Genomic DNA, 12610 nt, shown 5'->3' on the forward strand with positions numbered 1-12610 from the left:
ACAACTCAAAAGGAGTACACTCACCAGAACAAATCAGCTGTGCAGGGACACAGCACCGAGTACCTCAATGCATGACTTGTAGGATAGACATCAATGTGTTGGGGAGCCATATGTGGTTAGCAGAGGTGACCAGGGGCAGGCTGGGGTGGAGGGTGGGCAGAAAAGACCACAGTCGCATGGACAGTCAAAACACAGGATGTGTAGGTGTGGTAATATTTTATGTCAGGAAGATCCAGGGAGGTCTCAGAGCTTATTTAAATAACTTAAGATCTATGTTGGCCTTCCTAGTTGATTTATACCATTTTGCTGGCTCTCATGAAGGAACCTAACGAAGGCCAGCTCTTGCTCTAGAGCAGTGGTTACCCTCCCAAGGGTCAGATAACCCTATCGTAGGGACTCATTTAAGACTGTTGGAAAACAGATTCATAACAGTAGCAAAATTAAATGAAGTAGCAACAACAAAGATAATTTTACTGTTGGTGCCACAATGTGAGGAACTGTGTTAAAGGGTCACTGTGTTAGGAAGGTTGGGAACCACTGCTCTAGAGGGGAAGATCAGCTGTGAGGAAGGCTTGCTTTTCTGCTGTGATGGATTCCAGAGAAGGGAGCAACTCTACAAGGAAGGGTCGCTGACAGCAAGGTATGCTCTCAAGAGTGCCCCTCTCCTTCCCCATCTCTACAGCCAGCTCCAGTATTAGGACTCCAGTCATATAGTAACCAATGGCCCTGATACGAAGTGAACAGGAAGCCAAGGCACAAAAAGGCAGTTCTGTTTTGTAAGAAACAATATATTTATTTTTCTGACACCACAGCTCTGGTGAGTGGTTTTGTACCAAATTTAATGAAGATTACACAGAACGTTTCACGCATGGGAAGAGGGAGGGAAGGGAAGGAACACAAAATTTAAAACAAAAACAAAATCCTGGATAGCTTTTAGCATCGGTTCCATTCCCACACATTAATAAAATTCACTTGGGAATTCCTAAGAAAAGGAGAACAAGAAACAAGGCGGGCAAGGAAGAGTACACCAGGGCGGGGAGGGCAGGGAGGGACAAGAGGCCAGAGGGCATCCGAGGCAGGGGCGAGGCTTCAGGGAGAACCCCAGAGAGCCTGGGTATTGCAGCTGCCAAGGGGAAGAAGAGAGGGGAAAGCAGAGGGCCACCAGCGGGGTCACAGGAAGGAAACACACGTAACCAAGGAACTGAAGGAGGAGAGAGAGGAAACCGTGAGGGCGGGCAGGTTGTACACTGGAGACAGACCGTGCTGAGGAGCACGTGAACCGAAGAACAAACGTCCCAAGCTTCAGTATTTTTAAAAAGAAAAATGTCCCCCCTCCCCCCACCCCTCGCTGAACTCAGTTCCTTTTTTTGTGCTTTTCGTTAATACTCTGCTCTGAGGTCGTAGTTTGGTTTTTCTATACACTGGAGTTGAAAGAAAATAGTCCAAGGTCTGAAGATGGATTCTCCATCGAAAGTAAACAGCCCAGCATTCCTGTTCTCCTCTTGCCCCAAAGACTAAAGTCTCTGCTAAAATCCCTTTTACAATATAGTACAGTACACACATACACACAAAATAAAGCCCAAATCAAAAGTAAAAAAAAAAAACCAGAAAAGAATCCTGGGAGAAGCCAGTCCAAAGGACGTAAACACAGAACGGTGCAACACATGACCGATGGCAATTCTCAAACACGGCTACAGACTCCCAAAAGTAGGTGCCGTCACGGGATCCCCATGTCCACAAAAATAATTTTTAAAAAATAAATCTTAAAAAAACACACCTGTTGATTAAATGAATAATTTGTTTTCCGGTAAATCCATACATTCTTGGTTCCCTCCTCCCTCAAAGCAGCCCCGGGTCCCTCTTCTCCTATTGCATGACCAACAGTAAGGACTCCTGGAACTCCATCAAAGCAGCTCACAGGACCTGGAATCTCATCTTGACAAGGATCGGCACATCCAATCGTAGCAGCTTAAAACATCATGTTTCCTGGGTTACCAGGTCCTTGGCTAAACCCACCCATGCCCACATCAGCAGCCATGCCCCGGGGCCTCATTTGTGGGGGAATCATGATGTTCTGTTGGGGTCCCATCATGCCTTGCATGGACATCATCATGCCTGGAGAACCCACAGGCCCTGGGTGGGTATAGAGCCCAGCAGGCCCCCGATCCTTGCCAGGAATCATGCCCACAGCAGCAGCTGGATTGGTCATCAGGGTGGCTGGGCCGGGCACTGTGGATTGTGCTGGTGACATCATCCGGTGGTGAGGTCCCATCATGCCTTGCTGGAGAAAGGCTGGTGGTCTCATTGGGTTGTGGCCTGGCATGGATGGAGATGTACCAAGAGGAATGTCTGGAGTTCCTACTGGCCCGGGGCCTCCCATGCCAGGTAATGCTAACCCCATTCTTGGGGCTTGATCGCTCATCATCCCCTGCATGTGTGAAAACCCAGGCCCAGGACCTTGTGGCTGTTTGCGGCCGGGGACTTCCCCTCGAGGGAAATACTGCAGTGTCTGGCTGGGCTTCTCCGATGGGATAATGCGGGAGAGATCAAACTCAGGTATTCCGGTGGCTCCAGGTCGGATTACCTCCTGCAGATCTGGGTCTGTAAACACGGAGGGCATGCTGTTCCCCAGGACAGTGAAGGAGTCAGGAGCCCCTGGGCCTCCAGGCTTGCAAAGTGCTGGATCTGCTGAACTTTGGGGCAGGTTGCTGGGACGACCAAGGGGTCCTTCTCCTGGGAAACCTATCCCTCCTGGGAAGTTACCTTGTCCCCCAGTGGGGCCATTGTGAGGGAATGGAACCTGCTGAGGAGGAGACTGTACTGGAGGGAAGCCCTGGGGGAAGCCCATCCGTCCTTGAGGTACCATTGGAGGCTCCTGGGACCCATGTCCCATGATAGGATTGTGTGACATCAAGCCAGGCCCCATTGGGACCCCATGAGGAGGTATGCTGGGTCCCATGGCATTAGGAGAGGGCATCTGATTGGAGTGAGAAAGTGGCTGGGTCATTCCCATCGGGCTGAGGGTTGGCATCGGAACCACAGGGTTTGGACCTGAAATTCGAGGATTCTGTGTATTAATGCCCATTCCTAGAAAAATAAAGACATCAAAGGAATCAACTCAACCAAAAGCAACTCGCAAAAATGATAATGAATCACACATTAGCAAAAAATTATTATGCATCAAATGTGCATTGTGTTGGGAAAATACATATACGCTGTCACCAAAAGTTTGTGACACTCTTGGAGGCACACAGTCCAGTAGCACCAGGAAGCAGACAACATATCACCAAGCCTTTAACTGTATGACTAAAGATAGCAAGGAATACATTTCCTCTGAAAAGGTCTTAGTTAAATTTCAAATGAGCATGGTCTTCTTCATTGGAGACAGTTCATACAGAAGAGGATTTGTTTGGGTGGCACAAGTGCAGCCTACTCTGGATAAAGGACTGGTTGAGTCTCTTAAGTTCAAGTAGCACAAATATCAAGAAGGAACTCAAACAGGTCTTTTTTTTTCTCCTTCAAGTGGACTTTTGTATTGTTTCACATTGCCGTAAAAAGGGTCTCAAAGCTCCAGGTTGTAAAACTGTTAAAGAAGCAGTAACGTCCAATGGATAAGGAACACTTGGAGTCCTGCTGCAGACTCTGAGACACGGAAGTATTTGTTCTCTAGAATTAAAATCAAGTATGGCAGGGCTGTTCCTTCTGACAACCACAGAGCATGCCCTAACCTGGTTAATCAACTGATAAATAAGCAGTATGCCTAGCAATCAGAATGAAAGGGGAACCAGATATGCATGGCTGAGAAGTCATGGCTTCTCTGATGATCAGTGTCACCATTCCACATCACTTCCTGTTATGTGAGGCTGACGGGAGTGAACACAGGAGGGAATGCAGACAGAACAGGAGGCAAGAACCCAGGGTCTGAAGCTGCTTTCCCAGAAAAGCAGCCCAGAAACTTAGAAATGAAAGTGCAGTCAGCACGTTAAAAAGAGGCTCTGTAATATTGTTGCCAGAAAACCAAAACCTAAAGGCGCTCCACACAAGATCACCACTATAAAACTGACCACACCCACCCTTCCTTCTTGCAGACTCAGAACCACGCTAACTAAGCATCAATCCTCTAGGCCAGGCACTTCACATAGAAATTTGGCTGTCACATTTTTTTCAACTTGTTAAATCTATCTATGCGGTCTATGGCTATTGAGTAAACACTTTACAATGCTCCTGCTTTGCCTTGTACCAGCTCCATGTCTTACCTGGCATGCTATTCATTGATGGCAAGTTGGGCGAGCGAGCTGGCGGGGAGTCATCATCGGAGCTGGCCACAGTCTTGATGGCATCGTGGTATAATGGAGTGGAACTGGGCATCGCAAACTTGGACATTCGAGACATCATAATGGAGAGTGGATTCTGGGAAAGGGTGGGCTCTGGAGGCATGGGATAAGGTGTGCTAGAGGGAAGACTTCCGGGGATGTTCACCGAGGCAGGCTGGCTGGCTGTAGGAGGCGGGGGGCCACCTGAGAGAACAAAGCAAAATAAGGCAGGGATTTAGATGTTTCTTGAAGGGTGCTGGGCACCCAGTGAGGCCGAGAATAAGTCAGATGGACAGGGCAGTGTTGCTGGAGCTGGGGCAGGGGTCAGTCTCCCAGCCTGGCTCCATGTGCAAAGGGAGAGCAATGTGATGGAGGTAAAGGATCGGCAGGTGCAAAGACGAGCAGGCCAGGGATGTGCCAGATACACTGGTTCAATCTTGGGGAAAACAAGGCTTACAGATAACCGTTTCCATGAAGGGTGTTCAACAAGTGGGCTTCTCTCCCTGGGCAACTACAATTTAGAACTCGACTCAGGTATTTGCATGCCAACAAGACAGGAGTGTGCTCAACCTCAGGTACAAACCCCGCCACTCTGCACAACCTCTTGATTAATTTCCATGACAAACATGTCTGAGGTGGCTGGCAGTTCCACTCGACTGTGCTACTGAACTGCCACCCCACGGAGAGATACTTTACCTTGCTAGGGTAAATCGCCTGCCTTGTTCTGATTCTAGTGTTTCTCAAGTGGAGATGGCACCAACCCAGTCGTTAACACCCCAGGCTACCTCACTGACCACCTCTGCTCCCAATTCGGGAAACTACCATCATCGGCCAGAGCCTCTCCTAGGCAGAAAACGCCGTAACAAACTGTAGCTGATGTGTGGCTAGAGCAGCTTACCAGGGTCTCAGAGCAGGGGCCTCCCTCTGGCTGGGCCCATGCTTGCTCTTTTGCCTGGATGTTAACCTGCTGGAGTGGGTGGCTGCAGTCATCACTACACTGCAGCACCATGGATCCACATGCGAATGTCAATTGTTCAGGGAACTGAGACCATCTCGGCAGGTCTGTTTTCAGCCTCTCACCAGCCCCTCATACATCATCTTTGCCAGGATGCTCGTGAATAACTTTATGCAAGCACTAACAATCATGCACCTTGCCACAAAATCCGACAAAGGCCACTGCTCTGACTATTCGATCAAGACATGAGTTTCCTTAAAATACAAACTCAGGCTGTAGCAACCTCCAGCTGTAAGGTGTGAGGGTGTAAGCTACTCACCTGACTCCACACTTCCCAGCATGGCTGGGGAGGCCATGGTGAGGGGCGCTTTGTGGTTTGGAGGGATCCCAGGACTCTGAAGGGGCGGTTTGGGAGAGGAGGTCCATCCAGGCGACGGGGCAGGAAGTGATGGAGACTTGAGGTGAACAGGCGAAGCAGCAGCAGACCCCAAGACAGGAGGGGACTTAATGGAAGCAGCAGCAGCTGGGCCTGCCAGCATGCCTGCCAGCTGTGATGGAGTCTGAGGGGACTTGAGGTTCCCGGAGGGTGAGCCCAGCATTGGAGACTGGACTTGGTGCATTGTCGGAGACTTCAGAGGGTTAATGCCTGGGGAATGCACCTGGCTGCCTGCCACAGATATATCCAAAGGCTTCCGCCCCAGGCCACGCTGAACTGGAGGAGCTGTGCTGAGGCTAGTGGGGTTACTGGAAGGGTTGAGAGGTAGTGGTGGCATATGACTGAGCCGGCTGTTAGTCCTTTGGTCGGGCCCAATTGGTTCTCTGAGATTGCGCAAGCCACTGTTGCTGCCCGGACCCTGAGACATGGGAAGGAATGGCCTGGGGCCCACACCATACTCCTGCTGAGGGTGCTCACCAAATGGCAGGGGCACCATCTTCTGCTGGGCAGGCAGCATTTCTGAGCTCCCAGGGCGTAATTTCATCATCTCCTCAGGGCCTGCCCCAGCCTCCCTCATCTTCTGAGGTATCATCTGAGAGCTGGATCCCATGTTGACGTTTAGATTAACTTCCCCCTTCATCCCACCAGGAACCATGCCAAACTCAAGTTCCCGACCAGGACCTATCTGTGGAGGCATTCCTTTTGGAAAGTCACCCCGGGAAGGGCTCAGAGGACCCTCAACTGGTATCCGAGGGAAGATGGGGTTACTTCCTGGCTCCATGTGGCGCTGGGAGCCTGGAATCATCCTGTTCATTTCCATGCCAGGCCGGATGCCCTCCATGCTCATCCCTGGGGGCAGAGCCAGCTGCTTCTCTGCCAGCTGCTGTTGAAACATCTCTTCAGACAAGCCCTGGGGGTTTGGAAACCGCTCCCCTCGGCCAGGACCACTGAAGACACCCTGGCCAGGAGGGAAATTTCGACCATCTGGGATTTTTGGCACATCGTCTGGCCAACTGACTCCAGAGAGACCTGGTCTGGATGCCGGGTTGGGCACGTTTGGCCCCTCCATTTCTGAATTTATCATTCCTGCAAACCCAGGAAGGCGCATCTGGCTCCCTGGCATGTTGGGGTGGGGAGCCATGCCCCTTGGGGGCAAAGAGTGTGAAATGTTGATACCATCAGGAAACGGCTCTGCCCCAGGTGCCCAGCCTTCACCAGGAGCCATCTGGTACGGAGGGGGAGGCCCTCGGACCACTCCCCGGGGCCCATGCTGATGGACCATCATATCCTGGAGAGAGCACTGCTGGACGACCACCTGCTCCTGTTTCCGCCTCTTCTCTTCATAAAACTCCTGCTGCAGCTTCAGCCATGCTATCTGCTCGGGAGTCATATGGTCCAGGTGGTCGGGTCCTATGGGCCCAGACTGGGAGCTCATATTAGGTGGAACCATTTCATCTGGAGAAAAGGGCACATCTCTATGTCCTTGAGGGCCAAACGGAGCCCCCACATCTGTCCGGGGCCCAGGACCCTTACCGAGGCTTTGGGATTGAGACATCATGGCCTGTATTGGCCCATCTGGTTTTTTTTGAGGTCCATCTAAAACCCCAGTGTTCTGCTGGGGACCCCCCGTTTGTCCTGCTGTGAACTCCTTCTCATCAGGGAAAAGCATACGCTGGATGTCCCTCAGAGTTTGTAAGGAGCGTTCCCGGTGCTCCAGCTGCTCCTGAGAGAGGCCATCAGGGTTCTCTCCCAGCGTGGGGGGCTCACCACCGGACACTGGTGGAGGTGGGGGGGCTTTGGGATCTGCTGAAGAGCTATTGCTCCCCTGGGAGACAGGGGTCACTGCTCGATTGTTGGGTGTTGAGTTTGGCCCAGTACCATCTGGGGGCAGTGGAGTGGAGCTCCCAGGACTGCCCACAGGAGGAATCAGTTTGTTTTCTACCCCAGGACTCTCCCGGTCCAGGGGACGCGGGGCTGCAGTAGGCTTGGGTGCTGGTGCCTGAATGGGAGGAGTTGGCTGCAGTCTGGCATTCTGGGAAGAGTTCTGGTCCTGGTTGGCGGGAGCTGGAGGCTGCTGTGGGAGAGGTTTTGGATCATTCCGAAGGGTGGGTATCTGTGTGTTCTGAAGACAAAAAAAGATGCTTTGTATCATAATGGTGTACTGAGCAGAAGGGCAATTAAAGAAACAAGATATAAAAGTTGTATCTCAGTAACATAAACCCATAGCAATAAGTCCTTTCAAATTGCTCATAAATAACCTTTTTTTAAAAAAAGATGTATTTATTTTATCCATATGAGTACACAACCATTACTCTCTTCAGACACACCAGAAAACGGCATCAGACCCCATCACAGATGGTTGTGAGCCACCATGTGATTGCTAGGAATTGAACTCAGGACCTCTGGAAGAGCAGTCGGTGCTCTTAACCGCTAAACCATCTCTCCAGCCCTGGATAATCATTTTTTAGAACTTATGTCAAACCTTCTTTCCCTTCCTAAAAATTAGGCTCAATAAGTTCCTAACTGTGCCCAGCAAGAGCTACTCTAATACCTCTGACAATCTATTCTGAGGAACAGGTTTGAGACTGCACACACTTTTGATTTAAGGAACGATTAGTCCCTTAGCATGTGGGAGGTTATACCCAACACCTTCTGTTTCCTGATTACACAGACTTCTCGTTATCAATCAAAAGGGCTGATGTTTCCAAATGAAGGAAATAAAGTCACTTGTGGCTTTGTGTTCATCCAGTCACAGCAGCAGGGAAGAGAGGCAGGCTGCTCCATGCCACGCCTCCTGACAGAGTGATTACCCACTTACTTCCTCCTTGAGTTTCCATGGGCCTGGCTTCTCTGGTTTCTGTTTTCGGTTTGTGATCACTGATTCTGTATTTGATAAGAGTTTGTATATTGGCTGTAGTAAGCTAATCTGAAGGAGGAAGTGTCTGTGGAGAAATTCGAGACTGTCTAGCTCACAGTGTCTCTGGATCTGTTTTTCCCAATCAACAAGGCTGTCCCCTTTAACAGGTTGGATGACTGCTTATCATTTATTAAGGACAGCTGCTATACTCCATCCTAGATAAAAGCATGTCACCGAGAATATGGACACTGTGGTTGGATGAGGTCCATGTTTTTGCTTGCAACTGAGCTGGGATGTTTGCCCGTGGGCAAATCTGTACACGGATCTTTGTGGGCATCTATGCATATGAACAGTTTGTTTCATTTATAAGTATCTACAGTGTATATGTGTTTGTGATCTCAATCTGCGTAGTTCTCAACCATCAAAAGCATATTCCACGTCTGCGATTCCTTGGTGGAGGACACCTCTGCTTCGCTGCTGTTTCAGCTTGGCGTTGCTGTCCAGTCGTGATGAGTTTGCTGCAGGTGGATACTAATTTCATAAAGCGACTACAGCAGAGGAGACCAATCAAGTCAGTCTTTACCAATCCTCCCTAAGCTCCTATTCCAACGTCATGTTAGTACCAGCTAGGGCAGAGGTGAGCGCTGTGTCAGGAACTGTCACAGCGTCAATAAAGCAGCAGGCTGCACTGCAGCCCACCCCGGACGAGGGGTTTTCATTGAGCAGCCAAGGGGCACGGGCCTAGGAAGCACCTTTTCTAAATCCAGCAAAGCCCAAGTGCTGCTCTGCCCTGAAGACCGAGCCCTCTTCCACATTCAAGCTAGACAAGAGGCCATCTAATTTATCTTGTATTATTATAACTCATCATTTCCTGCCATTCAACTTTTTCTCATGTTTAAGACTCACCCCAGGATTGTACTTTATGCTCTTTGAAAGGAAAGACTGTGTCTAGAACTTTTAAATCTCTACCCACCTCCAGCATCTGGTACAATGTCTCCACAAATAAGTTTTGATTACACGTGGAAATCTGTAGGATTAGAGAAATGCTTTTTTTCTAGTGTAGTTTATACTGGCTGCTTACGATCCAGGGAGGAAGCAGACTAACTTGCTATACCTCTGAGAGTATCAAGCAATTAAAAAGTACTCAACGGGCCTTGACTCGAAACAAATAAGAATCATTTGGAGAGTCACCAGACTCTGATCCTGGTGTCATTAGGTTGAGCTCTGCTTTTTTCCATATTTTCCAGCCTCTTCCAGGAGAAGCAGCTAGTCAGATGATAAGCCTAAGACCTCACAATGCCAGAACGGAGTGAAATACCCAGACCACTGCTTGTGCCTCCTTCACTCTCCGTTTAATTCACCACTGCTCTTCGGGCACTGCAAAACTCGGATGCCACCATTCCAAGGCTAAACAACATACCAGGGGGGCTGTGCTTCTCTCTGACTTGCTGTTAGAGATGTTCTGGATGTGGAAAGAGACAATTGTTTCAACCTGGCCCTTCAGTACAGCTTCTGCAGCCCTGCAAGACAGATGAGACAACACACTAGCACTTGCTTCTGTGACATGAGCTGCAATTCTAGACAAGCTAATAACCCCATGGGGGTAAAGGCCCACTAGGAATCCTGAATGAGAAGAAATCAAAAGAAACACACTTCATTATCTGCGCTTATCATTTACCACCAAATGTGTGAAGTGAGAAGATGGTCGTGAGTGAATGCCTACATGGGCATTAAACAACAAAACCAAACCAACAAAGCACACTAAAAAGTCCCAGATCAATCTAGTTAGATGATTCATAGAACATTCTCATTCAAACACTTCCTAGGACGTGGAATCCCAACACCTGGAGCTAGAGTAGGACTGTGAAGATCCACATTTCCCCTTGGGAGAAAATGAGGAGGGTCAAGTGTATGAAGGTATTCTTGGTAAGTAAACAAACTTCATTATGTCAGCTAACAACTTAAAACATATACAGCAAAATGTTCACAGTAGCTACTTTTGGTGAATTCCAGAGATTTTTCTTCCTCTATTTTCTCCTTATTCTATTATAGACATTTACTGTTTGTGGTATTTTTTTTAAAAAGACACAGAGGTTGCAGAAAATTGTATATTGTACATTCAACGTGTGTTTCCATAACCGTACTCTCCCTCTCCTGACACAGGCAAGGCAGCTGTCAGTAGCTGCCCCTGGACAACGCAGTAGAACAACCCTGGTTGTTCAACACCACTTACTTATTTGCCATCTCCGTAGAAAACACATACACCACTTTGGCTGGCGTCTTCTGAGCAGATATGGGCTCTGGGGCAGGAGTTTGGCCATGGGAGGGAGTGGAAGACCTGGGGGCTGTAGCAGTTGACGGGGTCATGGAGTGTGGCGTGTGCTGGGACTCCTGGGACTTGATGTGGTCTGCAGAATTACATTCTAAAAGAATGAAAGACTCGCTGTCACGGGGAGAGCAGGCGGCTCCTCCCAGCCGTCCTGCTAGCATTTACAGCGTCATCACAACACAAATCCACCTTGAAAATTTCAAGAGCAAGTTCCTTGCTAAGAGAAATTGTCTCTTCTACTCATATATATCAAATACTTTCCCTAAATGACTCATTATGCATCACTCCTCCGCCCTCCCCTGTCTACAGCACACACATTAGCATGAACGTCCCTCCTTTCCGAAACCTTTTAGACACGACAGGATACCCCTGGTAATCAAACTCATAGCTCCCTTCTAGTAACTTAGTATTTATCATATTTCATACGGATGGTCTGATGATGGCTGGCTTTCTAGGTGCCCTCAAGTCCTTAAGGATGACAACTATCTGTCCTGCTGTCTGCACCCTCAGTCCCCAGGAGAGGGCTGGGATTCCAGGAACACTTCAGAAAGGGAGGGGAAAGGGAAGCAGGGAGAGGCAGGGAGGTTATTCAGTTTACACTTTCATTTTGGGCTGAGGAAATCTCACTTTCATTTCTTAAACAACAAACAGTATCTTCACTTTCTGGCCTGCTCTTAAGTTTTTGTTTTTGTTTGTTTGTTTTTTTTTTTTTTTTTTTTTTTTTTTTAGTTTTAATGTAGGAAGAAAAAAGCTGAAAGCCCCATACCAATACTCTTCCCTGACTTGTTCCACTGTGGTGCCTGCCAACTTTCTACCACATCTGGTAGCCACTCATTCCTGCCACACTGAAATCAGCTGTGACAGCTCTGGACTAGTGCCAGGGCCATTAAGGCTTCCCCTTGTGTTTATCAGTCTGGCAAAGTGGCAACCAGAAAGCACAAACCTAAGTCCTGGAGGATTTCTCCAAGGCGGGAATGTCAGAGAAGCTGCTCTAGTGTGGGCAAAAGACACAGCTGACTGCAGCTACTGGCTTGACTGAAGAACCACAGTGCAGGCCAGAAATATGCTTACGAACATGAGCTAGGACTGTAAGATATCTGATCAAGCCACACACCTTCGAGAGCAAGAACTCAACGAAGTGTTCTAGACTCTTCTTCAATGAGGAGAAAAATGAGACGCAGTGGTTTATCTATCCTAAGCTGCAGACTTCCAGGCTCTGCCGCCTCCTCTCCCACTTCACTGACAGCAGCCTCTGGCCTCTACTGAATGTTAGACGCCTTCCCCAGGGAACACCTACTTCCCTCTGAGTCTCAAAGATCTTGTAGACATACCTTTAATGTCAGAGTCATCGTTTGGAGTCCCAGGATCTCTCTGATCAAAGGAGTCGGCCGAAATACTTCGCTCCCTTTTCCCCTTGCCCTTGGCACCATTTCCAGCCCCATTCTTCAGCCCCATGCTCCCACCTGGGCCAGGGAGTGCTTTAGGGGTATGGCCCCCACTCTTGGAGTCACAGGGGGATGGCTGGGATTGGCTGGCTGAGCCCCCCGGTTTACCCTGATTGGAGAATTTGGAATCCAGCTGGGGGTTTCCAGATGGGGACATCACTGTAGGGGGACGGACCATCACCTCCTGCTTTGACTTAGGGCTACTAAAAGAAACAAATAACAAAGAGAGATCAGATGCCAGATACGGCCAGTACAAACTGATATTTCTAGAATGG

The 12610-nt window shown here is 49.0% G+C and overlaps 1 protein-coding gene across 7 annotated transcripts in view; it reads right to left on the minus strand.

The window, feature by feature from the left end:
• Positions 1-767: 767 nt before the first annotated feature.
• Positions 768-12610, minus strand: part of Bcl9 (B cell CLL/lymphoma 9) — a 94745-nt gene continuing 82902 nt past the window's right edge. For 2 of the 7 annotated variants that reach the window (XM_030252892.1, XM_006502292.4), the window contains exons 5-10: positions 12444-12538; positions 10795-10984; positions 9982-10081; positions 5588-7826; positions 4257-4517; positions 773-3087 (exon numbers count right to left, since the gene is read on the minus strand). In XM_030252892.1, the coding sequence (XP_030108752.1) occupies positions 1970-3087; positions 4257-4517; positions 5588-7826; positions 9982-10081; positions 10795-10984; positions 12444-12538 (4003 nt within the window). In that variant the 3' untranslated portion in view covers positions 773-1969. Of the gene's footprint in view, positions 3088-4256; positions 4518-5587; positions 7827-9981; positions 10082-10794; positions 10985-12221; positions 12539-12610 lie in introns of all 7 variants that reach the window. The other 5 variants (XM_006502290.3, XM_006502289.4, XM_006502288.4 and 2 more) reach the window with 4 other exon arrangements.

The sequence above is a fragment of the Mus musculus genome, chromosome 3 (genome assembly GCF_000001635.26).
Source record: "Mus musculus strain C57BL/6J chromosome 3, GRCm38.p6 C57BL/6J".
NCBI lineage: Eukaryota > Metazoa > Chordata > Mammalia > Rodentia > Muridae > Mus > Mus musculus.